Below are 27404 nucleotides of genomic sequence, written 5' to 3' on the forward strand. Positions count from 1 at the left end.
GATAAATTTCAGAGTAACAGCCGTGTTAGTCTGTATTCGCAAAAAGAAAAGGAGTACTTGTGGCACCTTAGAGACTAACTTAGTCTCTAAGGTGCCACAAGTACTCCTTTTCTTCTTACAGATAAAATCACTTTGAAACATACCATTTTTTATCTGGACTTCCCTCACCCCAAATCAGAAATTTTTGTACATTTTAATTACTGTACACCAAGGAAAGCTATATAAAACAATAAGGCTCAATCATGGTGTCAGGGTTCCTTCCCCACTCTGAACTCTAGGGTACAGATGTGGGGACCTGCATGAAAGACCCCCTAAGCTTATTCTTACCACCTTAGGTTAAAAACTTCCCCGAAGTACAAACTTTGCCTGGTCCTTGAACAGTATGCTGCCACCACCAAGTGTTTAAAACAAAGAACAGGGAAAGAGACCACTTGGAGACGTCTTCCCCCTAAATATACCCCCAAGCCCTACACACCCCTTTTCCTGGGGAGGCTTGAGAATAATATCCTAACCAATTGGTTACAAAACCATCAAAGACCGAAACCCCTGGATCTTGGAACAATGGAAAAATCAGTCAGGTTCTTAAAAGAAGGATTTTATTTAAAAAAAAAAAAAAAAAAAGGTAAAAATCATCTCTGTAAAATCAGGATGGAAAATACTTTACAGGGTATTCAGATTCAAAACACAGAGGATCCCCCTGTGGGCAAAACCTTAAAGTTACAGAAAACAGGAATAAACCTCCCTCTTAACATAGGGAAAATACACATAAAACAAAAGATAAACTAATCCGCCTTGCCTGGCTTACCTATACTGGTTGCAATATTGGAGACTTGGATTAGGATGGGTTGGAGAAAATGGATTTCTGTTTGGCCTCTCTCAGACCCAGAAGAGAACAACTACGTAAACAAAGAGCACAAACAAAAGCCTTCACCCCCCCCCCCCCCAAGATCTGAAAGTATCTTGTCCCCTTATTGGTCCTTTGGGTCAGGTACCAGCCAGGTTAGCTGAGCTTCTTAATCCTTTACAGGTAACAGGATGTTGCCTCTGGCCAGGAGGGATTTTATAGCACTGTATACAGAAAGGTGGTTACCCTTCCCTTTATATTAATGACACATGGATTTGCCACAAGCCCTAACAAGGGGAGCGCCTTGTTGCATTGCTCCTTGGAGCAGACCAGGAGATCATGACTCTGAGACTATGTCTACCCTAGAGAGCTTTCAGCTGCGCAGCTCTAAGATCTCTAGTGTAGCTGCTTTATGCAAACATAATTAGTCCACCCCCAATGAGCAGCAGTAGTTATGTTGGTGGGAGAAGCTCTGCCGTAGACGTAGCGCTGTCCACACAGGCGCTTATGTCAGCGTCATTTATGTTGAGCTGACATAAGCGCCCCTGAGTGACAAATTATACTGACAGAAGTGGTAGTGTAGACAGCCTGAGTCACAATCTGCTTTCCAGTTTCCCTCTGCTCCACTGGGGAGGATACACTTGTGCAGAAGTGAGATGGGGAAATGGGATATAGCTTCTTTTCTCTCTGCATTGCTATCTGGGTAGCTGTCATACAGGGATATGGGGACACCTTACACCTCCTTACTCCCTTGCACAATTGTGTAAGCGGGTCCACAATCTGCCCTGTGGCAGCAACTTAAAAACCATTTGTAAAGAATAATTAATATTAAGACAACAGAAGCAAACATTTTCATATAAATGGACAGTGCATTTAACACTGTACTTCATTCAATTTAGTTAACATATTTTATTTTCCCCATAAGATTTAGTCCATTAACAACAACAAAAATGATGGTAGTTCCAAAATACATTATGTTTAAGACGCCAACTTTGTAGATTTTTGCAGATGTCTGATCTAAATCTTGTTATGAAGGATCTGTCTAGCTGTTTAGATCATTTCATAGCATTTTAATAAGATGACTTGTCAGACTTGTTAAAACACAAAAAAAGACACTGCACGCTAAAAAGTAACAATTAATTAGACTGTCAGCAATTAGACCTCTTTAGCAATTAGTTTAAATATGTTTGTCTCTTTAGACTAATTAGAAATCTTAGGAAAAACAGAACACACACATTTATAGTTATTTTCTCAAAACTGAGAAGTCACAACAACAAATTTCCCGCAATCAATAGAGAATAGATATATTTAATGCCACTGCAATTAAAAAAAAGTCTAAACACATTTATACTTTAAATATGGTAAGTCTTATATTAAATCTGTTGTAATGTACTCCCATTTGTACCAATCCTTCTATCATGAAATCCTAAAAGAAACATTTTTTCCCATTACACAGCTCAAATACACAAAACAAGCTAACAAAAATAAATAAAATAAAAATAAAGGCATAATCTAGTCAGTGTTAAACAAGTAACATTCAGCAAATACTGTACCAAAAAAGTTAACTTACAAATCTGTTTAAGGCCATTCTTTTCAACTTAGTCACATTGTGTTAGCTTGATATATTAAAATGCATATTAACTTTTTTATATTACCCTCCCGTTTTACAGTAATGCTGTAATCAGTTTTCAAACAATAAAACAGGGCAAAGTGCTGATGCCACTGCTAATAAAGTCAGCACGACTTGCAAAACCAATTACTTTTTCCTCATATTAAATGCAATTACAACATTGATATCCCTTGTGGTTTACAGTAATTAAATATTTTAACATTTTAATTAAATATTACAATGATTTCTAGGAGAGTATCTTGAATAACCACATGCATGAAAATAGATTTACCCACAAAGACATTCTTGCTAGTGTTATCAAAACAAGTTGAGGTTAGGTCTAGAGTAACTGTCTTCTAGATTAAAAATTAACAAACTTTGAAATGATTTAATTAATTTTTAGAGAGATGTGACAAGTTCACATTGCAATTTTAACTTCAATTATAGCTTTAAAGGTTACTTCACTAGTTTCTCTGCTCAGAACACTTCTGATAATGCCTATGACACCAACAGTCTGGACTTTAAGTCCATCATTTGCTTTAAAAAGCCAGTGAATTTTAATTTTTATAGACAATTTATATACCAGATAGCTCCAAGGTTTTTACATACTTAATGCACAAATTGCATGCAAAAATGACTGTCATCAATGTTTAAATGATACCTTTCCAATCATGATGTAACTAAGTATTTCAAAAGTATTACAGAGTTCTCGAGTCCCACATGTGAAGTGAATCACTTATTTTTTATGAAGACCTTTAGCTCCAGATGTGATTTTGTATCATGGAAAGGTCACTCCACTTGGAAGTGTCCCTGTGTGTGGGTGGTTGAAAGATAAGTTAGAAGACTCAAAAAAAGGTGCACTCTCCAAAATGCCTGCTCCATTTCTACCTCTATCCTACAGAACAGCGGTTCTTAGCTAGGGGTCCACGAGCAAGTTTCAGGGGGGCCACCAAAATAAGTCAGAGACTAGGGCTGGCGTTAGACAGGCTAGGGCCCAGGGCAGAAAGCCATAGCTCAAGCCCCGCTGCACAGGGCTGAAGCTAAAGCCTGAGCAACTTAGTTTTGCAGGGCCCTGAGCAATTGCCCTGCATGCTACCCCCTAACACTGGCTCTGGCTTTTAATTTACTGGATATGCAGAAAAACAGCTGCTGTGGGCTGTGAAGTTTTTATACCATATAGGGAGTGCGAGTGCACTCAGAAAGAAAAAGGCTGCTGAGAACCCTTGCTATAGAAAAACCAACCAGAAAAAGACAACTGGGGCTAAAGAGAAGAAAAAGACAGTTACCTGTTCTGTAACTGGTGTTCTTCGAGATGTGTTGCTCATGTCCATTCCATATTCGGTGTGTGTACTCGCCACATGCACCGGTGCCAGAAGTGTTTCCCTCAGTGGCAGCTTGAGAAGCACTGCTCTATGGATATCTGATGTGGGGGACCAGCAATTTATTTCCCAATGTGTGTGCAGACCGGCAGCCGATGGCTCGCGGACTGGCACCGGTCCACGGGAGAACCACTTTGAGTAGCACTGCCGTAGAGGACTGGCTCTGGCGCCCTCTGGAGTGGCGGGCACATGCTGCGGTATAAGGGGCGCCGCCAGCTCCCCCCACCCTCAGTTCCTTCTTGCCAAAACTCTGACAGTGGGGAAGGAGGGCAAGTCATGGAATGGACATAAGCAACACATCTCAAACACCAGTTACAGAACAGGTAACTGTCTTTTCTTTTTCAAGTGCCTGCTCATGTCCATTCCGTATTAGGTGACTCCCAAGCAGTACCAATGGAGAAGGGTCGGAGTTCAAGGATGTGTAGATTGCAACATGGCTCCGCCGAACCCAGAGTCATCCAATGGCCTGCTGCATGAGGGCGTAATGTACTGTGAACGTGTGAACCAAAGACCACGTCGCGGCTCTGCAAATGTCCTGGATGGAAATGTGCGCCAGGAAGGCTGCCGAGGACACCTGAGCTCTGGTCAAATGGGCCCTCACAATCGGCGGCAGTGGGACCTGTGCCAGCTCGTAACAGGTCCCGGATGCAGGAGGTGATCCAGTCGGAAATACTCTGTGGACACTGGAAGGCCCTTCATCCTGTCCGCTGTCGCGAAGAAGAGCTGGGTCAACCTGTGGAAGGGCTTGATATGCTCCAGCTAAAATGCCAGGGCACGTCTGACTTCCAGGGCATGTAGCCTCCTTTACTCACTGTGCAGCTTGGGACAAAACACCATGAGGAAGATGTCCTGGTTGACATGGAAGGAAAACACTACTTTTGGCAGAAATGCCAGATGGGGTCACAATTGAACTTTGTTCTCGTAGAACACTGTATACAGTGGCTCCAATGTCAGGGCTTTAATCTCCGACACTCGTTTAGCTAATGCTACCACCACAAGGAAAGTGACCTTTCATGACAGGTGGGAAAGGGAGCAGAAGACCATAGGCTCAAAGGGCAGGCCCATGAGCCTAGAAAGAACTAAGTTAAGGTCCCACTGTGGGACAGGAGCCTGGACTGGCGGGAAGAGTCTCTCAAGGCCTTTCAGGAATCTGACCGACATGTTGTGCGAGAACACCGTCTGACCTTGGATTGGCGGGTGGAAAGCAGAGATGGCTGCAAGGTGCATCCTGATGGAAGAGAGGGTCAGCCCCTGGTTCTTAAGATGAAGAAGGTAATCTAAGATTGTAAGGAAGAGCACAATGGAGAGATGCTATGCTCAGACACCCAGTCGGAGAACCTCATCCACTTGGCCAGGTGGGTTGCTCTAGCGGAAGGCTTCCTGCTTTCCAGGACGACTTACTGGACCTCATTAAGAGCAGGTCCGCTCCTCTGGGTTCAACCACGCAACATCCAAGCCATGAGGTGGAGGGAGGTGAGGCTGGGGTGTAAGAGGCTCCTGTGATCTTGCAAAATCAGATCTGGTCGGTTGGGAAGGAGCCCGGGAGCAGTCTCCACCAGCGTGCCGAACCAATGCTGGCACGGCCACATTGAGGCGATCGTGATAACTTGGGACTTGTCTCTCTTGTTCTTTGACAGGTCTCTGCTGATGAGTGGGATTGTCAGGAATGCATTCATCAGACCCCCCTGACCATGACAGGAGGAAAGCGTCAGAGAGAGAGAGAGTCAGTCCTTGCCCAGATCTTCTGGAAGAGCAATCAGGCTACCTCCGGATGCAGTGACCACTCGTGGAGAGAAAAAGGACCTGCGGAGGCACTCTGCCAGCGTGTTCCTGACACTGGGGAGGTGACAGGTCTTCAGTGGATTGCTTGATGCAGGAATCCCACAATCAGAGAGCCTCTTGACACAGAGCTGATGAGCGTGCTCCCCCTTGCCTGTTGATGTAGAACATCGAGGCCGTATTGTCCATCAACACTCTCATCACCTTGCCTGACAGACGCGGTAGGAAGATCCCACAGGCCAAACATACTGCTCTGAGCTCTTTGACGTTTATGTGCAATGTCATCTCCTCCGGAGACCACGTACCTTGGGTCTGTGTCTCGCCTAGATGCACTCCCCAGCCGATGTCTAAAGCATCCAATATCAGTTCAACCGAGTGGAACTCCTTCCAGGAGAGCCTTGGGGTCAGTCCACCATTGCAGGGAGTTAAGTATCCCCGGCGGGATGGTAACAACTTTGTCCAGGTGATTTCTGGACTGGGAACAGACTATTGCCAGCCACAGCAGCAAGGGTCACATCCTGAGCCTTGCATGGCGGACGACATATGTACATGTTGCCATGTGGCCCAGCAAACGCAGACATACCCGGGCCATAGTTAGAAGGAACATGGTATGATGTCCACCATTGTCTGGAACCTCTCCTGTTGCAGGAAAGCTCTGGCACAGGTGGAGTCGAGCACTGCTCCAATGAACTCTATCTTCTGCACCAGAACTAACGTAGATTTCTTGTCGGTCACCAACAGGCCCAGGGACCGGCACATGACCTGTTGCACTGTGAAGTCCCTTTGGAGTTGGGACCTGGAGCGACCTTTGGCCAGCAAGTCGTCAAGATATGGGTAGATCTGAACACCCCGAAGCCTGAGGTAAGCTGCCACTACTGTCATGCACTTAGTAAACACCCTCAGTGTTGTTGCTAGGCCAAAAGGGAGGACCGCAAACTGGTAGTGGTTGGATCCCATTGTGAAGAATAAGAAGCATCTGTGTCCTTGGAAGATCGCTATACGAAAGTATATGTCCTTCAAGTCGAGAGCGGCATACCAGGCTCCCTGATTCAGGGAGGGGATAATGGAGGCCAGGGACACCATGCAGAACTTTAACTTCTTTAGGTATTTGTTGAGGTCTCACAGGTCCAGGATGGGTCTTAGACCGCCCTTGGCCTTTGGGATTAGAAAGTACTGGGAATAGAACCCCTTGTTCCTGTAAGGAACTTCTTCCACCACTCCCAGCTGCAGCAGGCCCTTCACCTCCTGTGTGAGGAGACTTTTGTGAGAAGGGTCCCTGAAGAGAGATAGGGAAGTGGGGAGGGTAGAAAGAAAGTGGAGGGTATAGCCCCGGGCCATTGTGTGGAAGACACACCTAACTGTCCAAAGTTATTGTGGTCCATGCAGGGAGGAAAAAGAGAAAGGTGGTTGGAGAATCATAGGGAAAATGGATCCAAGGTACAGTCTGGTGGGTTGCCCTCTGGCGCACCCTCAAAATGCCCACTTGCCACCCTGCCTGTTGTGGGTGGAGCCCGACGGGTAGAGATCAGAGGTTGGTGGCTCTGGCAGCGTTTGTAACCTCTGCTCTTTTTATGAGCCGTCTACTGTCTGAGTTGGTTCCCTTGACCGTGGTTGTTGCGGCTTAAACCGCTTATGGGCTGAACCCGGGACACAGAGACCTAGGGTTTTCAATGTATTACAGGAATCCTTCAACCCATGTAATTTATTGTCTCTCTGCTCTGCGAACAGTGCCTGGCCCTCGGAAGAAAGGTCCTGTATCAACTGCTGGACCTCCGTCGATAAGCCCGAGAGAAGTAACCAGAGATGGCCAAGGCCATGGTGCATGCTGCGGAGTCCGCCACATCCAGGACTGCTTGAAGGGCTGCTCTGGCCGCAGCCTTGCCCTCATCAAGGATCGCCTGGAACTCCTTCCTGGTGTCCTCGGGAAGCGAATCCTCAAATTTGGCCATGGCTTGTCACATATTAAAGTCATAGTGGCCAAGGAGGGCTTGGTGGTTGGCCACCCTCAACTGGAGGCTTGAGGATGAATAAACTTTGTGTCCAGCCTCTTTGAGTCTTTATTTTTAGGTGTAGCTCCCGGTGGGCTTTGCCTCTCCCACTCATTAATGGCCACTCCTACCAGGGAGCTTGGGACTAGGTGGGTATTGAGGTACTCATGACCCTTAGGTGGCACAAAATACTTTCTTTCTGCCTGCTAGGAGATGAGGGGCAGGGATGAGGGGGTTTGCCACAGGGCGTTTGTAATCTTTGACACCCCTCATGCAGGGGCAATGCCACCTTGGCCGGTGCCATTGAGCAAAGGACATTGATTAGGGAGTCCGATGGTTCCTCTAGCTCCTCTGCCTGGAGCCCCAAGTTAGAGGCAACTCTTTCCAACAGCTCCTGTTGAGCCTTAGCATCATCCTGAGGAAGTGGGTGCGGGCAACCCACAATCACCTCATTAGGCTAAGATGTGGTAGAAGCCGGTGTCATGGGGTCTGCCACATCCCTTGGTGGGCCAAATGGCAGTTCCCCGGGGTCCACGTGAGCCTGAGGGGTTCTCCCTTCAGGGCCATCTGCCTCTGGGGGAGGGCGGGATACTGAGGCCGACGTTTTTACGAGGCCCCCGCCACCAGCCTAAGCCCTTGTGAAGACTGGGTAAAACCCCATAGGTTCAATGGGTACTAGGCAGCTGGGCACTGGCCATGGAGTAGTTGGCAGTGCCGCTGATGTAGGGGGTACCACCGGTGCTGGGGTTTGGCAGGAGGTCAACCCTGCGGTGCTCGGGACAGAGTCAGACTTCGACTGCTCCGGTGCTGGAGTTAGAGCCGACTCCACCAGGAATGCTTTGAGATGGATGTCTTGCTCCTTCTTAGTCCGAGGCTTGAAGGACTTGCAGATATGGCACTTTTTGCTTATATGCGACTTGCCCAGACACCTTAAACAACTGTTATGTGGATCACTGATAGGCACTGGGTTTTTTGCAGCAATCGCAGAGCTTAAAGCCTGGGGACTGGGGCATGCCTCGTCCATAGGCTGAGACCTGTTCAGGACTAATCAAGTAAAATACACTAACACTATAACTGTTAACTATGTACAACTATTTTACAAGAAAAGTTCGTAATACTGAACAAAGCAAAAAGGCTAACCAAAGCAGCAGACTTTCCAGCACCATCACTGGCGGCAAGAAGGAACTGAGGGTGGGGAGAGTCAGTGACGATCCTTATACCATGGAATGTGCACGCCACTCCAGACGGCACCAGAGCCAGTCCCCTACAGATACCACTGAGGGAAAATATTCCAGCACTGGTGCATGTAGCGAGCACACACACCTAACATGAGCAAGCACTTGAAGAACTTAAGTTTTCTACTTATTCAGACCGCGCATATGTTTTTTATATTTAATTTTTATTTACTTCTCAAATCTCAGCTTTTCACCTCCTTTCATGCATTCTCTTATGCTTGGGAACTGCATGCCACTGAAAGCTTGTTTCTACACACACTTGCACTCATTTAACTAAAGCTATATTTTTAAATCTGATCAAAGTTTGTTTGTTATTTCAGTTTAAGAATGGTTTATTTTGGTTTTGCTTAATCCTGTAAAAACAGATTAATCAAAGACAAATAAGCCACTCCTTAAATGGAAATCAGAGTAATTACACACAAACTTTCAATTAAAAAATACAGCTCTAGTTGAATGGGTACAAGTGTGTTTAATGACAAGGATTTAGTGTTAGCCAAGTACCCAACTCTGCACTCCTTAAACTCACTTTTTTCAAAAAACCTTCCTATGTTGATCTACTCACCAACAATATTTTCATGTGTTTAGTTGTCTGAACTGTATAATGCCTTAGTTGGACTGAAAAGTCAACTGGGCAAGAAAACTCTTCTTTTTAATGTACTTTGTAAAGTTAGGACACTTTCTTAATTAGGGAAACAAGATCAATGCTTCATTTTAAACACTAACTGAAGTGATAACAAAAGATTCACAATACGCAGAGATGTTTAAAATATTTAGGATTTTGACTAAAATGTTGCTCTTTCTAGTTTAGCACATTTTACTAATTAAGAGTAATTACAATGGTTTATATTTACCCAATAGCATTCTACAGCTATTTCTCTTCCTTCTCTTCTTTGGTTAGCAGGGATACTACTCAGATTCAAGGCAAGCAAAGATGTGGAGAATAGGTCTTTCAGCAGCATCTGGCTTCTTGGCAAACTCTGCAGGCTCTTGTGCTGGCACAGTTACTGCACTCCCTCTTGGTTTGTCATGTATTTATTCTATTGGTAGGCTTCCTGAACTTTCTGTCCCTCTAAAATGCCATTTTCTCTGTATTAACTTGCTTTTAATTCCAGAGCAATTAGCTTAGAATTCAACCTGCTTGCTGAACTCCTGAACAACTCAGACCTATAATTATTGAACAGCAATTGACAAAAACTGCATTTTGAATTTATAGTATGTTGTACTGCTACATAATGCAACTGAGAAGAATGTTATTTAGCAGTTCAAAAAAGGATGTTGGCAGAATTATATGATAAACCTATACAATACCTGCCTACATTCTGGCCCCAATCCTTCAACCATCTATTCAGATAAACCCCTTGTTTAGCACCTCTGTGATGTTTCAGTACTATGGAACTCTGAAAACTATTTAGTTTAATTATTTTTTCTGTGAAATAATGTAGTTTTCAAGAAAAATATAATGTCAAGTTTATCAAGGGAATGCTATCTACCTCTAGAAAATCCAGAGGATTCAGTGAAAAGGTTCAAAATCTCTCCCTACCATGCATGTAAAGTCCAAATGGCTAAAACATTCACTACTGAGCTCACAAGCGGCCATAGCCAGAACTTAAAAAAAAAAAAAAAAAAAAAAAGTTACCTGACACCGACTAGCCTGATTTCTCAGCCTACTAGCCTTGGTTCAAAAATCAAACATGCAAATACCACTTGTACCACGAGGCTCCCCGAAAAGGTCACTGTTCCAAAGCCATTCCTCCCTATCCCCCACAGGTGAAAAGAATAAACAAGCTGTGTACTGTTATATTGTATACCATACTGAACTGTAAAATAAATCAATTCACCCAGTATTAATCTAAATACATTTTTTCTGAGTAGTATTTGACCAGCTATAGAGCTGGTTGATAACCACAAAAAAGTAGTAACTGAATAAGCTATTTAACGGATACCAGTAAAATTGATTGAATAATATATTTGCCAAGTACTATTCAACCAACTCTACTTATTACAGATCTTCTTTCCTTGGAAAGAATTCTTGCCATAACTCTTTCTATATTATTTCTATTATAGATCATGGCAGATCTTTTTCCAATTTGTCTTCAGTGTGTTTTTTCTTATTTAATCTCTCACCATCTTTCTTTCACTTTCCATGCATTGTGCTCGCCATCTCTCCATGTATTTTGTGTCTCACTTTTGTTCTCTTAAAACCAAACTCGAAGGGTATGTCTACACAGCTACTAGACACCCATGGCTGGCCTATACTAGCTGACTTGGGCTCACAGTGCTCAGGATGCAGGCCTGTTTCACTGCTGTGTAGACTTCTGGGCTCAGGCTGGAGCCCGGCCTCCAGGACCCTGTGGGGTTGGAGGGTCCCAGAGTCATGGGGTTTTTCTTTGCTGTGTAGACGTGCATTAAAAGAAAGTCAAGTACTATTTAGGGTAATTAATCAATCTCTCTCTTCCCCCACTCATACCTACAGCATTTGGAAATTTTACCAGACATCCCATAGCTAAAAAATTAAACCTACTATCCGCTTAATGAAACAAACAAAACAATTAGGGAGTGATACTGTTCAGGAGCAATATGCAGGGAAACCAAATTCTGTTCCATTCCAGCGGCTGGAAAAGGAGAACATTTGGGATTCCTAACAAAGTGTTGCTCTCTGGGTCTTGCTTGGGAGCTGCAAACCGGAATGTCCGTTAGCCCAGTGTTTCCCAAATGATGGGTCGTGGGAAGATTCTAGATTGGCCACCACATCCAGGGCCAGATTAACCCATAACGGGTCCTGACCTACCCAAACACACACTTCTCCCAGTCTGGTGCGGAGGGGAGGGTCCGGAGTAAGGGGCCATGAGAGTGAGCCCTGCCCTGCATTCACCCTGCAGCCACAGCTCCTGTCCTATAGGGCTGGACCTGACTTCCCACTCCGGGCATTGCAACCTGCTGTATGAGGTCACTGCGCCATTCAGATTTAGCCCAGCCATTCCTACTGGCCAAATATGAGTGGTGCTGCAACCCCATATACCAGGTTGCAGTGCCCAGAGTGGGGAGCCAGGTCCAGCTCCAAAGGACAAGAACCGCTGCTGCAGGTGAGTGCAGGGTGGGCTCACTCTCCAAACCCAATCACCACCCCTCCAGGCTGGGGTTAGGGTTGTGATGCTTGGGCAAAGTGTGTGTGTGTGTGGGGTGTGTGTGTGTGTGTGTATATGATGGGTTATAAAAAAAGACAAAATGCATTTGGTGGGTCACCTTAGTAAAACATTTGGGAACCACTGTACTAGCCAGAGCCCAATAATGAAAGATGGAGTCCCATCAAACAACAAGTCTGGCTTCTGGGATGGAGAAGGGGTATTCTCCTTTCGTCTTCCTCCCCACACCTCAGAACTTCCTGGCCACTGTGAGGATATCGGGTTCTCTCTACTTCACCTCTTTCTCATCTTTCTGGATGCTGAACGGGGAGCATTTGCCACTATTATATCCTTCTCCCAACATTCATATTTTCAGTTGTCTCCCCAGTAAACAGTCTCCGAGCCTGCTTCTGCTATTACTCAAAGCTTCCCCAAACTTTGGCAGAATGAACCTGACCTGAATCTCTTCAGCTTTACTGTTGCCTGCAGGAGTCTGAAAAACAGCAAAAACTGACAAAATTCGTCAGCTTTTGCTTTGTCTCAGGCTGTGGAAGCTCAGGGCAGGAACAAAGGCACTGACGCTGCCTACTGATTTGGGAATTCAGCGCTGTGATGATTTCAACTCATAAGATAACCTTCACATCAATGCAGGCTAGACAGGTGCTTTTTAAAAAGATGAAATCTTAGATCCTGCATTTGCTCAGTGAAGTTTTCTACTCACCGGACCATCATACACATATTGCATCTTTGGCAATTTTGGAGGAGGGTTAGGGAAGTCAGGATGCCCTGACACACAGTGTCTTCAGTGTCCTTATGTGGAGGAGATGGTATGGGTGCTTTGGATACCCTAACTTAGACACCCCAATACACAAGTGTGATTTAAACAAGCAGCTAGTACACCTGAACAACATCCTTAGTAGCCAGGCTGCAAGGCCTTATCAGTGTGGTAGGGCTTTTTTGTAAATAGACTCTTACGAGAGGGTGCTGCCGGTGCCTGGACCATTTGCAGGTGGTTGATGGTTGTATGGAGTTGTTTGGTGATGCATTGAAGTTGGAGAAATGGTTGTGAACCTTGGGGCAAGTCACCTACTGAGAGTGGTATAACAGCACATACTGTACTGTAAACTGTATTTTCTGGATTTGTTTTTAATAACTAAACGGATTTGCCTGACAACAGGATTTTTTTTCTCTTCAGAATTTTCTGGGTATGCCTCTGGAAATCCCTGGAAATCATAATCCTCTATTGCTGAACATCACATTTATTTGCTGCTGAATCATTTCCTACAAAATGACTTTGAGCTTCAGATAGGGAAATACACAGCAGGATCAGATAACCTCTTAGTCTCCTAGTTATCTGCAAATAACCTTAATAAGAAAACATAGTAAATAGCAAAAATAATTTCTAATGATAATATTTATCAAAGTTTTCCTAAAGGGCGTCAACTGTTTCTTTTTGTCCACACAAAAGATATTTATATCATATTGACTTCACCTGCACAAATTGTTGCATTGATAAAAGTGAGCTTCATGCATCTCTGGATCATATTTTGTTTTAAATAAAAGAGATTGTTCGTCTTTCATGCATTGAACTTCAAAGTCACAATTCAGATCCCTAAGCTAGAGCTCACTTATCTGTTGATTATTGACAATCTCACCACTGACTAAATACCTGTCTTGGGAATTACGTGGCTATTTAGATCCTGCCCACTGCTTCAGGATCTGGTTTAAGTCATAGACAAACAGCAATTTCCTTTTCAGAACACATAGCAGTCAAATGGATTTTAGATGTACTATCTGCAGACAAAGAGACATTCTTCAAGCTTACACCAAAACAGCCATACTTGGAGATGATTGCTTAATATAGTACATATTGCTTAAACAAGACTGTGAAAGCAACAAAACCTTTTTTTAAAGCATTCCCATAAAATACAGGGTGCAATTCCATCTTTTGAAGCTATCACGTTGAATTTCTAGCTGAACAGATAAAATCAACAGCTATCCAGAAACCTACTAAAAAAATCTTCCTACAGAAACATTTCTCTGGCCTCTAAGTTGTAGCTGTTCTATAGCAGTAGTTTTGTCATCTGTGGCAAATGGCATCATTTCAACAGCTTGCATAACAAACATTTTTATAAATAGAATGACATCACTTTATAGTTAAAAATGTATATTGAAAAGAAGGAATTTCACCCAACTGTCTGAACTGCTAACCAGTGTTCCCTCTAATGTTTTCCATCCATGTGCGGAATGAATTTTGTTATGTGTACCATATCAAAGTAATGTGCGGATGTGTGTCACCAGTACAAACAAAAAACCTAGATATAATATATATTTTTAAAAAGCTACCATAGAGATAATTACTCCAGCCCGGACAGGTTAGGCATTTTCGAACTCACTACTCAAAAGAATTAAAGTTAAGCATAAGAGAGAAATAAAAATTATGAAATGCATAGACCAGTCACAAAACTAAAACACACTTTTAAAGAAGTATCAAGTAACACCACCACCACAAGTATGTTTGGAAGGTGAGTGTGACAGAGAGAGACACACGCTGCCCCTTGAAGTAGATTGGTACTCAGCAGTCTGAAGTCCGCTTGTTGAGACACAGCAACAGCTGCCAGCAAGCTCCTTCCATCCTGAACCCTGTTGTGTCACACCCCCCAACCCCACTATGTGGAGATTGGGTACAGGGGCGGGGGACACCCTGACACCAGCATCTCCCCCCCGGCACAGCAAGCGGGAGGCTCCCGGGAACAGCTGGCCAGGGGCTTCAAGGCAGAGGGCAGGAGCAGTGTGGCAGTGAGGGGAGGGACACCCAAAGTACGCGGCACTTGATAGCCGGCTGGGCGGCCACCCAGCCAAGCAGCTTAGAGGGAACTTAGCTGCTAACTGCTAAGTGAGAAAGAAAAACCAAAAATATCAAATGTCATGGTATTTATCATAAAGATTACAAAATGAGAAACAATAGCTGTAATAGCAGTTAATTCCATTTTATAAGTAACATGATTGCATTGTAGGTGTATATCATGTGAATATTAATTTTGCTAAAATGTTAATGATCAAATTATACTCCCCCCCCCAAGAAACAGAAAGGGAATCAAAAGCAAGGCTTACAGTTTGACTGTCAGGAAAGTCCATCTTCAACAATTTATGAGCACATTCTTCAAAGTCTAAGCTGCAAAGAAAAAATAAATAGTTTTGTATTCCCATTGAGTACACATTATGTTAAAAACACATACAGAATTATGCTGATACCAATGATGTTAAACGTACAAACCAAAGTGTTTTAGCATGACAAAAGTATGATGTAATTGAACTTGTTGCTGTTAAAATGCCCTAGCAATGCTAGTTTCGGCTCCTTCCAAACATAAGGGTGGTTGAGGAAATCAGTATTTGAAGTATGGTGACAAATGAAACAATAAGGCGAAAGCTGTCTAAATCAAGACTATGATCTGCATTTTAGAGAAGACTGAATACATTCTCCTTTCACCACACTTTAATTACTCATCAAAAGCATTGTGTTCAACAGCTTTCTTTAAAAGTTCTCAAGCTTAAACTAAAATATTTCCCAACAGCATTCTGCTATTCAACAATTTTATATCTGAAAGTGAATCCAAAGCTAATAAATCTGCAGACAGACTAAAAACAAGGTGACTCTCTTTTATGAGACACTGCTATTACATCATACTAAATGGAAATACACAAAGTCTAGTAACAAAAATACATAAGTTCATTCTGACTCACTCCTGTAAAATACCAAAATGTAACCTCTGTATCCATGCCCATATACTTTTCTGAAATTGCTATCTTGATCTTTAGTATCTCAGGTTTCAGAGTGGTAGCTGTGTTAGTCTGTATAAGCAAACAGAACGTGGAGTACTTGTGGCACCTTAGAAACTAACAAATTTCTTTGAGCATAAGCTTTCGTGGGCTAAAACCCACTTCATTGGATGCATGCAGTGGAAAATACAGTAGGAAGATATATATAGACACAGAGAACATGAAAAAATGGGTGTTGCCATACACACTATACTGAGAGTGATCAATTAAGGTGAGTTGTTATCAGCAGGAGAAAAAAACCTTTTGTAGTGATAATCAGGATGGCTCATTTCCAACAGTAGACAAGAAGGTGTGAGTAACAGTGGCGGGTGGGGATAAGCATGGGGAAATATAGTTTTACTTTGTGTAATGACCCACCACTCCCAGTCTTTAGTCAAGCCTAATTTAATGGTGTCCAGTTTGCAAATTAATTCCAATTCAGCAGTCTCTTGTTGGGAGTCTGGTTTTGAAGTTTTTTTGATGTAATATTGCGACTTTTAGGTCTGTAATCGAGTGACCAGGGAGACTGAAGTGCTCTCTGACTGGTTTTTGAATGTTATAATTCTTGACCTCTGATTTGTGTCCATTTATTCTTTTACGCAGAGACTGTCTGATTTGGCCAATGTACATGGCAGAGAGGCATTGCTGGCACATGATGGCATATATCACATTGGTAGATGTGAGGGTGAATGATATATGCCATCATGTGTTAGCAATGTCCCTCTGCCATGTACATTGGCCAAACTGGACAGTCTCTACGTAAAAGAATAAATGATATATGTGATATATGCCATCACTTTTGTCAATAAAACTGTGCATCGTAGACAAGGCCTGAGGAGACTTTGGAACAATAGTTCTGAGAGGTATGAACTGCCTCCATTCATCTCCGTAAGCTGCCCAGTAATAAATTACTGTTTACTATTTCATTCCTCATGTAGGAAAGGCGAGAGAGGATCACACATCTATACAATTTACTGTGAGCAATGACTCATTTTGGTACCACAAGAGGCTAGCATTTGGCAGATACTACCAGCTATTTTTAACCCTCATGAAAAAGCCAAGCTCAAGGAGCCTAACAGAGCTCATGGAGTATTCAAGAAACAACGAAAGGGAGCCAAGTAACATACACTATTATATTTTGCATATTTACACAATTTGCTGTAAGACTGGAGATTCACACGGGTGAAGCTTATTTTGTGGGCAGTCTGGAAAAGTACTGTTTCCCCGTACCCCCAATCTGTCCTGACTAAACCAGTGCTCCATAAAACAGAAGCATGATCTAGTGTAGCATTTTAAAAGTCTTCACCCAAAAAGGAAGTTTAGAAATGTAATGTACTAAATCGTTTCTAAATTAAGAACTTAAGAATGGCCATTCTGGGTCAGACCAATGGTTCATCTAAAACATCTGTTCAATTTGTTTATAAGACTGTAAGATAATGATAAAGCTATTAACAACCCCATATTCAACAGATTCAGTACAAATGCACTAATTTCTAAAGGACCACACACTTTTTTCAGTATAAATTATATACGTTTTACCTTGACTGAATAGCAAGATAAATTGTACGACGAAAGGAGACCAGGTTAATTTCTGTTTGGTCATGGATAGTCACTTTTTGTCCTTGAAGAGAAAAAATTGGATATTTAGAAATTGAAACAGAGACATACATTCTAAGACAGTAGAGATGTATGCATCTTCAGTAAGTCTTCAGTCTATTACGTAATATTGTGTATAAATACATTTAGGAGCATTTAGTAGGTGCTGTAAAGTTTACGAAAAACACTGGTACTTGCATGATGTGAGACTACAACTTAAAAAAAAAAAATCAAATTCACAAGTTATTCACAATTTTCAATGATACATGTATTAAGGTCCTGATTTTGCAAAGGGCAGAACCATATTCCTGTGCAAAATACAGACACCTGTTTATGATCTGGGACTAACTGAGTGAACATTTTCTTTTCATGTGCTGGCTGGCTGATGTTTAGCCATCCAGAACTTGAACAAGGACTACAAAATTAAACCAAAATGTTTAATACCAAACTTAATAAAGGCAATTACTTACACCAGGGATGGGCAAACTTTTTGGCCCAAGGACCACATCTGGGTATGGAAATTATATGGCAGGCCATGAATGCTTATGAAATTGGGGGTTGGGGAGGCTCCGGCTGGGGATAAGGGGTCCGGAGGGCAGAAGGGGGATCAGGGCTGGGACACGGGCATGAGAGGGATACAGGGGGGCAGGCTCCGGGCGGTGCTTAACTCAAGCAACTCCCAGAAACAGTGGCATCCCCCGCCTGCCCCCCTCCCCCCCGCAGAGGTGTGGCCAGGCGTCACTGTATGCTGCCCTATCTGCAGGCGCTGCCCCTGCAACTCCCATTGGCTGTGGTTCCCAGCAAATGGGAGTTGCGGAGGCAGTGTGCGGAGCCCCCTGGCTGCCCCCACATATAGGAGTTGGGAGGGGGAACATGCTGCTGCTTCTGGGAGCCGTGTAGAGTGGGGCAAGACCCCGACCCCGCTCCCCGGCTGGAGCAGGGCAAGCCCCGGACCCCACTTTCCGGCAGGAACTTGAGGGCCAGATTAAAAAGCCTGGAGGGCCGGATGTGGCCCCCGGGCCATAGTTTGCCCACCCCTGACTTACACAATTGTGTGTATTTAGATCCAGACTCAGTTCCCATTAACATAAACAGGAACCTTTCCATTCACATCAATGGTAGCTGGATCAGGCCCACCGTGGCCCACCAAAGGATATTTGATGTCATGCACTGGAACAGAATTAAAAAGGACTAAAATAGCTAAACAGCTGCTCTGAAGGAAATTAATATCCTATTTCATATGGGAGTTTTCAAATATGCAACAGAAGTGACAACAGGCTTCTGTGAATTACCATCTTTTTCTTCAGCCTGCTATCTAAGTAAATTTGTGTTTTTGGTTTTTTTTGTACAATACTGTAACAAGCTGGTGAAGAAATGATTCCCACCGCTCTACAGAGTAGAGCTTTCCTTCTACATTTTGCAGACCTATGAAGTAAACATCTATACTTATTCTCATCCATCATATCTTTCTCAGTAATTACATAAGACGTTCTACAAAATGCACAGACGCCAATACGATTGTTTATTTGGAGTAAATAACTTGTAACAATGGCCTGTACAATAAATTATCCTGTCTTGAAACTCCCTTTTTAAAAAACCATCAGTTGAAAGGTAATTGCAAACTTGAATTTTGAAATTGACCTTAAGACATTCAGACAGAGCACAAATAGCATGTCCTCAACTGTTCTTAAAAATTCCTTCAGAAAAATTACAATTTTTCTACTCCCTGGTTTATATTTACAGGGATCTTTCTGGAGTGCAACTGACACAATCAAACATACAAAGCCACAAATTCCTCCCTACTCCCGTTTCTCTTTCTATGGGCCCCTGCCCACTTCCTCCCACCTCTTCAGTTTTAGCTTTGCTGTTGCTATAATTGGTAAACACCCTCTTGCAGAGCCCGTGGGAGGACATGCACCATCAACAAAAATGAAACTTAATATGCACAAAGTACTGTCAAAGACAAAGTAAACAAATTGAAAAAAGAAAAATAAGCATATTTAATCTTGTAACAGTAAAAACAAATTTTAAATAGAAATGTGATTTTTGTTGACTGCACACTTTAAATCTCAATTGCTTCAGATAGCATATAGCAAGTTACATTCTGAGATTTCCTTTTCTTGATCTACTATAAAAAAGATCAATAGTAAATGTCTATAATCATACTCCTACCTTCTTCATCCTCTTCATCCTCTTCTTCATCCTCTTCACTGCTTCCAGCATCTTGATCTGTTTCTGAGTCACTATCACCTTCATCAAGAATTTCTAGAAGCAAAATTCCAAAGTAAATATTCCTGGGGTGGACGGTTTGCCTAGTGACACAGAGATGTGGCCCCAAATACCTCGGGATCTGTCTAGTCCTAAGGGAGGGAGAGCCTGACAAAGCTGGAGCATGAAGACATGCTGCAACCGAGCTTCAACAGAAGGAAAGTCAATCTGACACAAGACTTAGAAAAATGGGACTCCAGAGGGCCTTGATACCGTAGTGACAGGTATATTAAAATATATGGCAGATAGACAAATAAAAGGATCCCCCCCAAAACAGGGATGCCAAACTCAATTCAGGCATACAAGAATGAAAAACTGGTGGAGAGGGAAACTGGTTGGTACTTTTCCAAAAACCTATTTTAAAAATTCCTTTCACTGGTTTGACATAGGCAAGCAATGGAGGGCTCTGTGTTGAAACTCAACTCTTGGTCAGAGGAAAAATCATTGTGACAAAGGCTCAGGAGGAAAAGCAATGTACTCAGTGCTCTCAGGAGATCCCTGTTCTTGTGGAGAAAAAGCTGTCTTACATTTACTTTATAAAACCAATATTACTTTTAAAATAATAGATTTCATATTTGAAAGCAGGGTTGTTATTTAGAAACACAGAAGCGTTGCCAAAGAACACACAGTAGAAAAATCTTTATTAAGTGTGTATTAAACTATTACTATACGAATCTTTGGGACACAAATGACAGATTAAGAATTGTGTAACTACGACAAGGATGTAAGTAACTGACAATATTTATGGTCCATTGTAATAAAAAAGGTGGTGTGTGTCTCATTGTGCATATGTGCAGTTTACATCATCATTTAAATAAGAAAAATTCAGCTAAAATTAAAACCAGCTTTTACCTCAACAATAAATATTGTTGGCAATTTTTTTTTCCCCACTACCCCCTACAAAACACGACCTATAAACTTGCTAGAATGCTATAATATGCTTCATAGTTTTATACTCCACTTGAGTGCTTAAATGAATCTGGTTTACATACCCTTCTTAAGGGTTTTGTACTTCTCTTCATTTTCCATGAAGTCAGGATCCATCTTGAAAACATCTTTAAAATAAAATAAAATCTTATTTAAACTAAGAAAAAGAACAAAATTATTGCATGTTTCATTTTAATTTGTTTTCATAGAGAATGAAATTGTTTGAAGTTAAATTTTTACTTCTCACTTACTAAGAACATCTTCTGGGTTATAATCATCTTCTAAAGGTAACATATGAGTAAACTGATCCTCTTCTTCTACTAGGTCTAGTCCCTCTGGAATGATTGGGTGATCCTTGAATCCATCCTTACGTACAGCAAACATAACTTCTATCATGTACTGAACGCGCATGTCAATTTTAGATTCGTGAAGAACGTGGCGAAGGCGGTCAAAGATTGCTTTAGATTAAAGAGAAAAACTAATTCTAATTTGAAGTGATCAGATACTAATAAAAAAAGACTACAGATTTAAAGATAATTGTACCAACTAATTATACTCACCATTAATACCTCTAGGAGATACTTCTGTTAATTTGAGTCCACATTCCTTTAGAAATCCAATTGCTACTTCAATACTGTCATCTGTTGGTCTTTCAAGAAGCAACGTGAGCATCTCCAAACATAAAACCTCATGAGCCTTCAGGGAGAAAAACAGAAAAGGGTTTTATAAAAGCAAGAATGTCTGACTTCCAAAATAACAATCCATTTTATTGCACTATTGTTATAAAATACTAGTTGACCGAGAACTGTGCTTTTTGTGACTGCTATATCTTGTTTCAGTGTGGGAAGTTATATTGCCACTTCCACATAAACCAAAGTCAGCATTTCAAATAAAGGTTCTGATTCTTATATTTGCACCTTCTTTGTACTGGACATCATTCTACTACTCAAATATGGCTGTCCTCATTCAGTCAAGCAATGCAAGAAAATCTTTGCCATCATGAAGGGAATGGAACACATTTTGAAGGAACACTAACATCAAATATCATTTCGAGAAATAAAGTTTGGCACCTTCCTTTCATGCTCCTCTCCTTTACATTTACTGCTAAAGCTTATTTAGAAGGGAGAAAAGGAAACAACTGCTGGAAACCAATTTGTTTTTAGGTGCAATTAAAGAGGTTGATATTGATCTATAAAGCCCTGCATTGTTTAGGTTTCAGAGTAACAGCCGTGTTAGTCTCTAAGGTGCCACAAGTACTCCTGTTCTTTTTGCATTGTTTAGGTGCTGACTACTTTAGGCCATGATCCTGCAACTGTCTTTCCGTGGACAGATTCTTCTGCCTGTATAGAAGCTCCACTGCAAGCACTGGGGCTCTTTGTGGGCACCAGGATCTGCTCACGTAGTCTTAAGTGCAGAGCTAGGGCCTAAGAGATCCCTGCTCTCCCTAAGCAAATATTATTATTTGTTTGTGGTCTTACTTCTTTAAAAAAGGAACTGCTTCTTTATCAAAAAGTAATAAATTAAGCATCTTACTGTTCAAAGATTGCTGTAAGTGTAACCTGTAGTATCAAATACAAAATAACGTACCACATTCTGATTGATTAGATGTGCAACGAACTTTGAAGCTGTCAGACAAAGTTGCTGAAAAATGAATAAAGAACAGTTAAATATATGTCAATTTCTTCACACATTGAAAGAGCTCTCAACTTAAAAACAGATCTCACAAACTGTGTATTTACGTAAATGACAATTTAAAATTAACCGGGAAGTCCTATGGCTTGTGCGATACAGGAGGTCAGACTAGATGATCACAATTCTCCCTTCTAGCCTTGCAGTCTATGAATCTATTAAAGCACTGCTGCAGGATACCGAAGCATTTCTTTTAAGATTATTAAAAGGATTGTACCCTATAGAATAAAAGCCATTGTTGTTGCATTAACTGAAGTTAAAAAGAGTTTCGATCTTCAAGCTGCAGGGCATAAGATGTGGTCAGTTTAATAAAAAGACCACCATAATATACTACCACTACTTCTAGAATGAATATAGTGCATTTTGCCAGGTTCTGGTTAGTCACACACATTCCTTTGAAACATACATTATTGATCACTCGGTAATAGGATAACACACTAGTGGGATCACTGGTTACAGTGTGGCACTGTAAGTTCTTACATAAGCTTTTCTTACATACCTTATCATTTCTGCGATATCCTTTGCGAAAATTTAGAATTAGCCTCTTGAGAATCAGTTCTCCAATATTTGGAAACTTTGAATTGATAATTGCTACGACTGCTGCATAAACGTGTGTAAAGATTGGAGAGGCACTTTGTGCTTGCAAAATTGATCTAGACAGCAATCCCCTGTAAGTAAGAGTACACACACACACAAGTATAAGTGCCAATCATGAAAATATGAAATGATGTCATTCACCATCTACATTGTAACAGAAGCATATTCTGTGTTCCAGATAGTTAAAAGGTAGTTCCAAACAGTGGTTATTTTCATACTAAAACCTCGGATTATGTTTGGAGTACCAATTCTAAATCATATTAATGTTAACAACAGGATTACAATTTACTTAAATAAGATTTTTAAATCAGCGATTAATTGTATGATCTGAGAACTAGAATAGGTTTGTCTTTGAAAAAAATTAATCTTTCTAGATCTCTCTTTCTGAATCTCTAGCTGCCTCTTAACTTAGCCCTAAGTTACAAAAGCCATTCACTTGCAGGGAGGCCACTTTAAAAAGGGACAAGTGTAAATAAACAAAACACAATGGTTACTGTATATTGAGACCTCTCAATTGAAGATTAAACCTAGCTAAATTTCCTAGCCATTATTTCAATGCTATTTCTACTATCTACTAAAAAACTAACTTTTTACTAAAGATAAGGAATGATTTACACTTCCAATTGGTCATTTTTAAAAAAAACAAAAACAAAAAAAGAAAATGAAGATTAAAGGTGAAATCCTTTCGGAAGTGATGACATTCTGGGAAAAAAGCTATTTCAAGAAGAAAAAAACCTCTCCTTTTAATTTTTCAACTTAATTTAGAAAAAGTAAAATCAGAGGCAAGAAACTCACTTTAACCTTTTTATTAAAAAGTGAAAGATTAAAGACCGTTTGGGAAAACGTGTGTATGTGTGTGTGTGTGTAATCTAAAGTACAAAAAAAAATTACCCCAAACAAATACAAACTCTAGCTAACAATATGATCTGAAAGCATGTGATAGGTATATAATGTAATTGAAAAAATATGAGAGCAGAAAATGTAAATAAAATTAGATGAGAATTATTTAATCATTACTTTTTATCTTACCATAAATTGTTTCTTTTCATAACTACATTTTGTAATTGTTGTTATTCAAAAGGCCACTAACACCTTATAAAAGTAATTCTGCTGCTACCTTTTTTTAATTACAGTAAATAAGTGTGTGTGAAAGCAGCTTCTTTGTGGCTTAAGAGTTCATCTGACCTTGTTCCTTACTTCTCAACTGAATAAATAATATTTATTTGTGACAGAATAGCCATCTCCACTGCAGTTAATTATGAAAACAGAGAATTATGACATTTTTAATAATGAGTATACTCAAAAGCAAAAGAACGTCTCAGGAATAGAAATCTTGTTTCTATGCAATGTCACCAACCCCCGAAAAACAAAAACAAACCCCAAACCCAGTGTAAGACTAATAAAGAAAATCGGATGTTCAGCAAGACCAGAACAGTCTTCAAATGGTAATGCTATAAAATTTTCCCCACATGCACCAGCAAACTTTTAAACACGGTAATTATGCTTTGAACTGACAGCTGGGGACAGAAACATTGTTTCTGAGAATGTAAACAGTGAGACAGGGAGGAGATAATCAAGTGGTTATTTTAACTACTTTCCCACTCACTAAAGACTGCTACTGTTAACTTGGCCCAGTTCAGCATAATTGGCAGACTCAGATCAAAAGAAACCCAACACTTTAATTGGGGTATTGTTGCATGTCAGGATTTAAGTGCACTGGCAAAGCTATGAGGAAGCTAACAAAATACCTACCACTACCTAATTCTATTAGTTCCTCATTTTCAGGGACTCCAACTTCACCCAAATCATTAAATGGCTACGTTAAGGTTCTGACACGAATCTAAAAGATTAAGGCACCATCCCTTGCCACTTCACTAAATTATGGTATTGCAAGCACATCAAACGCATTTACCAAATGCAGCATAATATTATTAGTACATGCTACTCATCTGAACACATTACATAAAAACTATCACGATTCAGATATGCTGGACTGTAATAAAAGACAGGTTTCAGAGTAACAGCTGTGTTAGTCTGTCTTTGCGAAAAAGAAAAGGAGTACTTGTGGCACGTTAGAGACTAACCAATTTATTTGAGCATGAGCTTTCGTGAGCTACAGCTCACTTCATCGGATGCATACCGTGGAAACTGCAGCAGATTTTATATACACACAGAGATCATGAAACAATACCCCCTCCCACCCCACTGTCCTGCTGGTAATAGCTTATCTAAAGTGATCATCAAGTTGGGCCATTTCCAGCACAAATCCAGGTTTTCTCACCCTCCGTCCGCCCCCCCCCCCCCCCCAAAACTCACTCTCCTGCTGGTAATAGCCCATCCAAAGTGACCACTCTCTTCACAATGTGTATGATAATCAAGGTGGGTCATTTCCAGCACAAATCCAGGTTCTCTCACTCCCTCACCCCCCTCCAAAAAACCACACACACAAACTCACTCTCCTGCTGGTAATAGCTTATCAAAAGTGACCACTCTCACTACAATGTGCATGATAATCAAGGTGGCCATTTCCAGCACAAATCCAGGTTCTGACCTCCCCACCCCCATACACACACAAACTCACTCTCCTGCTGGTAACAGCTTATCTAAAGGTTTCAGAGGAACAGCCGTATTAGTCTGTATTCGCAAAAAGAAAAGGAGTACTTGTGGCACCTTAGAGACTAACCAATTTATTTGAGCATGAGCTTTCGTGAGCCACAGCTCACTTCATCAGATGTGTACCGTGGAAACTGCAGCAGACTTTATATACACACAGAGAATATGAAACAATACCTCCTCCCACCCCACTGTCCTGCTGGTAATAGCTTATCTAGCAGGACAGTGGGGTGGGAGGAGGTATTGTTTCATATTCTCTGTGTGTATATAAAGTCTGCTGCAGTTTCCACGGTACACATCTGATGAAGTGAGCTGTGGCTCACGAAAGCTCATGCTCAAATACATTGGTTAGTCTCTAAGGTGCCACAAGTACTCCTTTTCTTTTAGCTTATCTAAAGTGATCATTAAGTTGGGCCATTTCCAGCACAAATCCAGGTTTTCTCACCCTCCACCCCCCCCCTCCCAAACTCACTCTCCTGCTGGTAATAGCCCATCCAAAGTAACCACTCTCTTCACAATGTGTATGATAATCAAGGTGGGCCATTTCCTGCACAAATCCAGGTTCTCTCACCCCCTCACCCCCCTCCAAAAACCACACACACAAACTCACTCTCCTGCTGGTAACAGCTTATCCAAAGTGACCACTCTCCCTACAATGTGCATGATAATCAAGGTGGGCCATTTCCAGCATAAATCCAGGTTTTCTCACCCCCCCACCCCCATACACACACAGCCACCTCTGATAGTGTGGCTGATGCTATTTGGCCCTGTGATGATGTCCCCTGAATAGATATGTGGGCACAGTTGCCAGTCCTGGCCTACAGGCAGCCCCGCAACCTGAAGCAAATACTCACTAACAACCACATACCACACAACAGAACCACCAGCCCAGGAACCTATCCTTGCAACAAAGCCCGTTGCCAACTGTGCCCACATATCTATTCAGGGGACACCATCACAGGGCCGAATAACATCAGCCACACTATCAGAGGCTCGTTCACCTGCACATCCACCAATGTGATATATGCCATCATGTGCCAGCAATGCCCCTCTGCCATTTACATTGGTCAAACTGGACAGTCTCTATGTAAAAGAATAAATGGACACAAACCAGATGTCAAGAATTATAACATTCATAAACCAGTCGGAGAACACTTCAATCTCTCTGGTCACGCAATCACCGACATGAAGGTCACTATCTTACAACAAAAAAACTTCAAATCCAGACTCCAGCGAGAAACTGCTGAATTGGAATTCATTTGCAAAATGGATACTATTAATTTAGGCTTAAATAGAGACTGGGAGTGGCTAAGTCATTATGCAAGGTAGCCTATTTCCGCTTGCTTTTTCCTACCCCACCCCCCCCGACTTTCTGGTTAAACTTGGATTTAAACTTGGAGAGTGGTCAGTTTGGATGAGCTATTGCCAGCAGGAGAGTGAGTTTGTGTGTGTGTGTGTGTGTGTGTGTGTGTGTGTGTGTGTTCCCGGGGGGCGGGGGGAGAAAGCCTGGATCTGTGCTGGAAATGACCCACCTTGATTACCATGCACATTGTAGGGAGAGTGGTCACTTTGGATGAGCTATTACCAGCAGGAGAGAGAGTTTGTGTGTGTATGGGGGTGGGGGGGTGAGAAAACCTGGATTTATGCTGGAAATGGCCCAACGTAATGATCACTTTAGATAAGCTATTACCAGCAGGAGAGTGAGTTTGTGTGTGTGTGGGGGTGGGGGGGTGAGAAAACCTGGATTTGTGCTGGAAATGGCCCACCTTGATTATCATACACATTGTGAAGAGAGTGGTCACTTTGGATGGGCTATTACCAGCAGGAGAGTGAGTTTGGGGGGAGGGGGGGAGGGTGAGAAAACCTGGATTTGTGCTGGAAATGGCCCAACTTGATGATCACTTTAGATAAGCTATTACCAGCAGGACAGTGGGGTGGG

The 27404-nt window shown here is 41.9% G+C and overlaps 1 protein-coding gene and 1 long non-coding RNA gene across 5 annotated transcripts in view; one reads left to right on the top strand and one right to left on the bottom strand.

Annotated features, from left to right (window-relative positions):
* Positions 1–7425, top strand: part of LOC142068555 (uncharacterized) — a 51758-nt gene extending 44333 nt beyond the window's left edge. Inside the window, exons 2-3 of the long non-coding RNA XR_012664393.1 lie at positions 6353–6472; positions 7340–7425. This is a non-coding gene — a long non-coding RNA (uncharacterized LOC142068555). The remainder of the gene's footprint in view (positions 1–6352; positions 6473–7339) is intronic.
* Positions 1–27404, bottom strand: part of CWC22 (CWC22 spliceosome associated protein) — a 59245-nt gene that overhangs the window by 13679 nt on the left and 18162 nt on the right. For all 4 annotated transcript variants that reach the window (XM_048868906.2, XM_048868902.2, XM_048868903.2 and 1 more), the window contains 8 exons: positions 22755–22923; positions 22154–22207; positions 21127–21262; positions 20818–21024; positions 20632–20694; positions 19544–19636; positions 17315–17396; positions 15071–15131 (listed from right to left, as the gene is read on the bottom strand). In XM_048868906.2, the coding sequence (XP_048724863.1) occupies positions 15071–15131; positions 17315–17396; positions 19544–19636; positions 20632–20694; positions 20818–21024; positions 21127–21262; positions 22154–22207; positions 22755–22923 (865 nt within the window). The remainder of the gene's footprint in view (positions 1–15070; positions 15132–17314; positions 17397–19543; positions 19637–20631; positions 20695–20817; positions 21025–21126; positions 21263–22153; positions 22208–22754; positions 22924–27404) is intronic.

Source organism: Caretta caretta, chromosome 11, assembly GCF_965140235.1.
Source record: "Caretta caretta isolate rCarCar2 chromosome 11, rCarCar1.hap1, whole genome shotgun sequence".
NCBI lineage: Eukaryota > Metazoa > Chordata > Testudines > Cheloniidae > Caretta > Caretta caretta.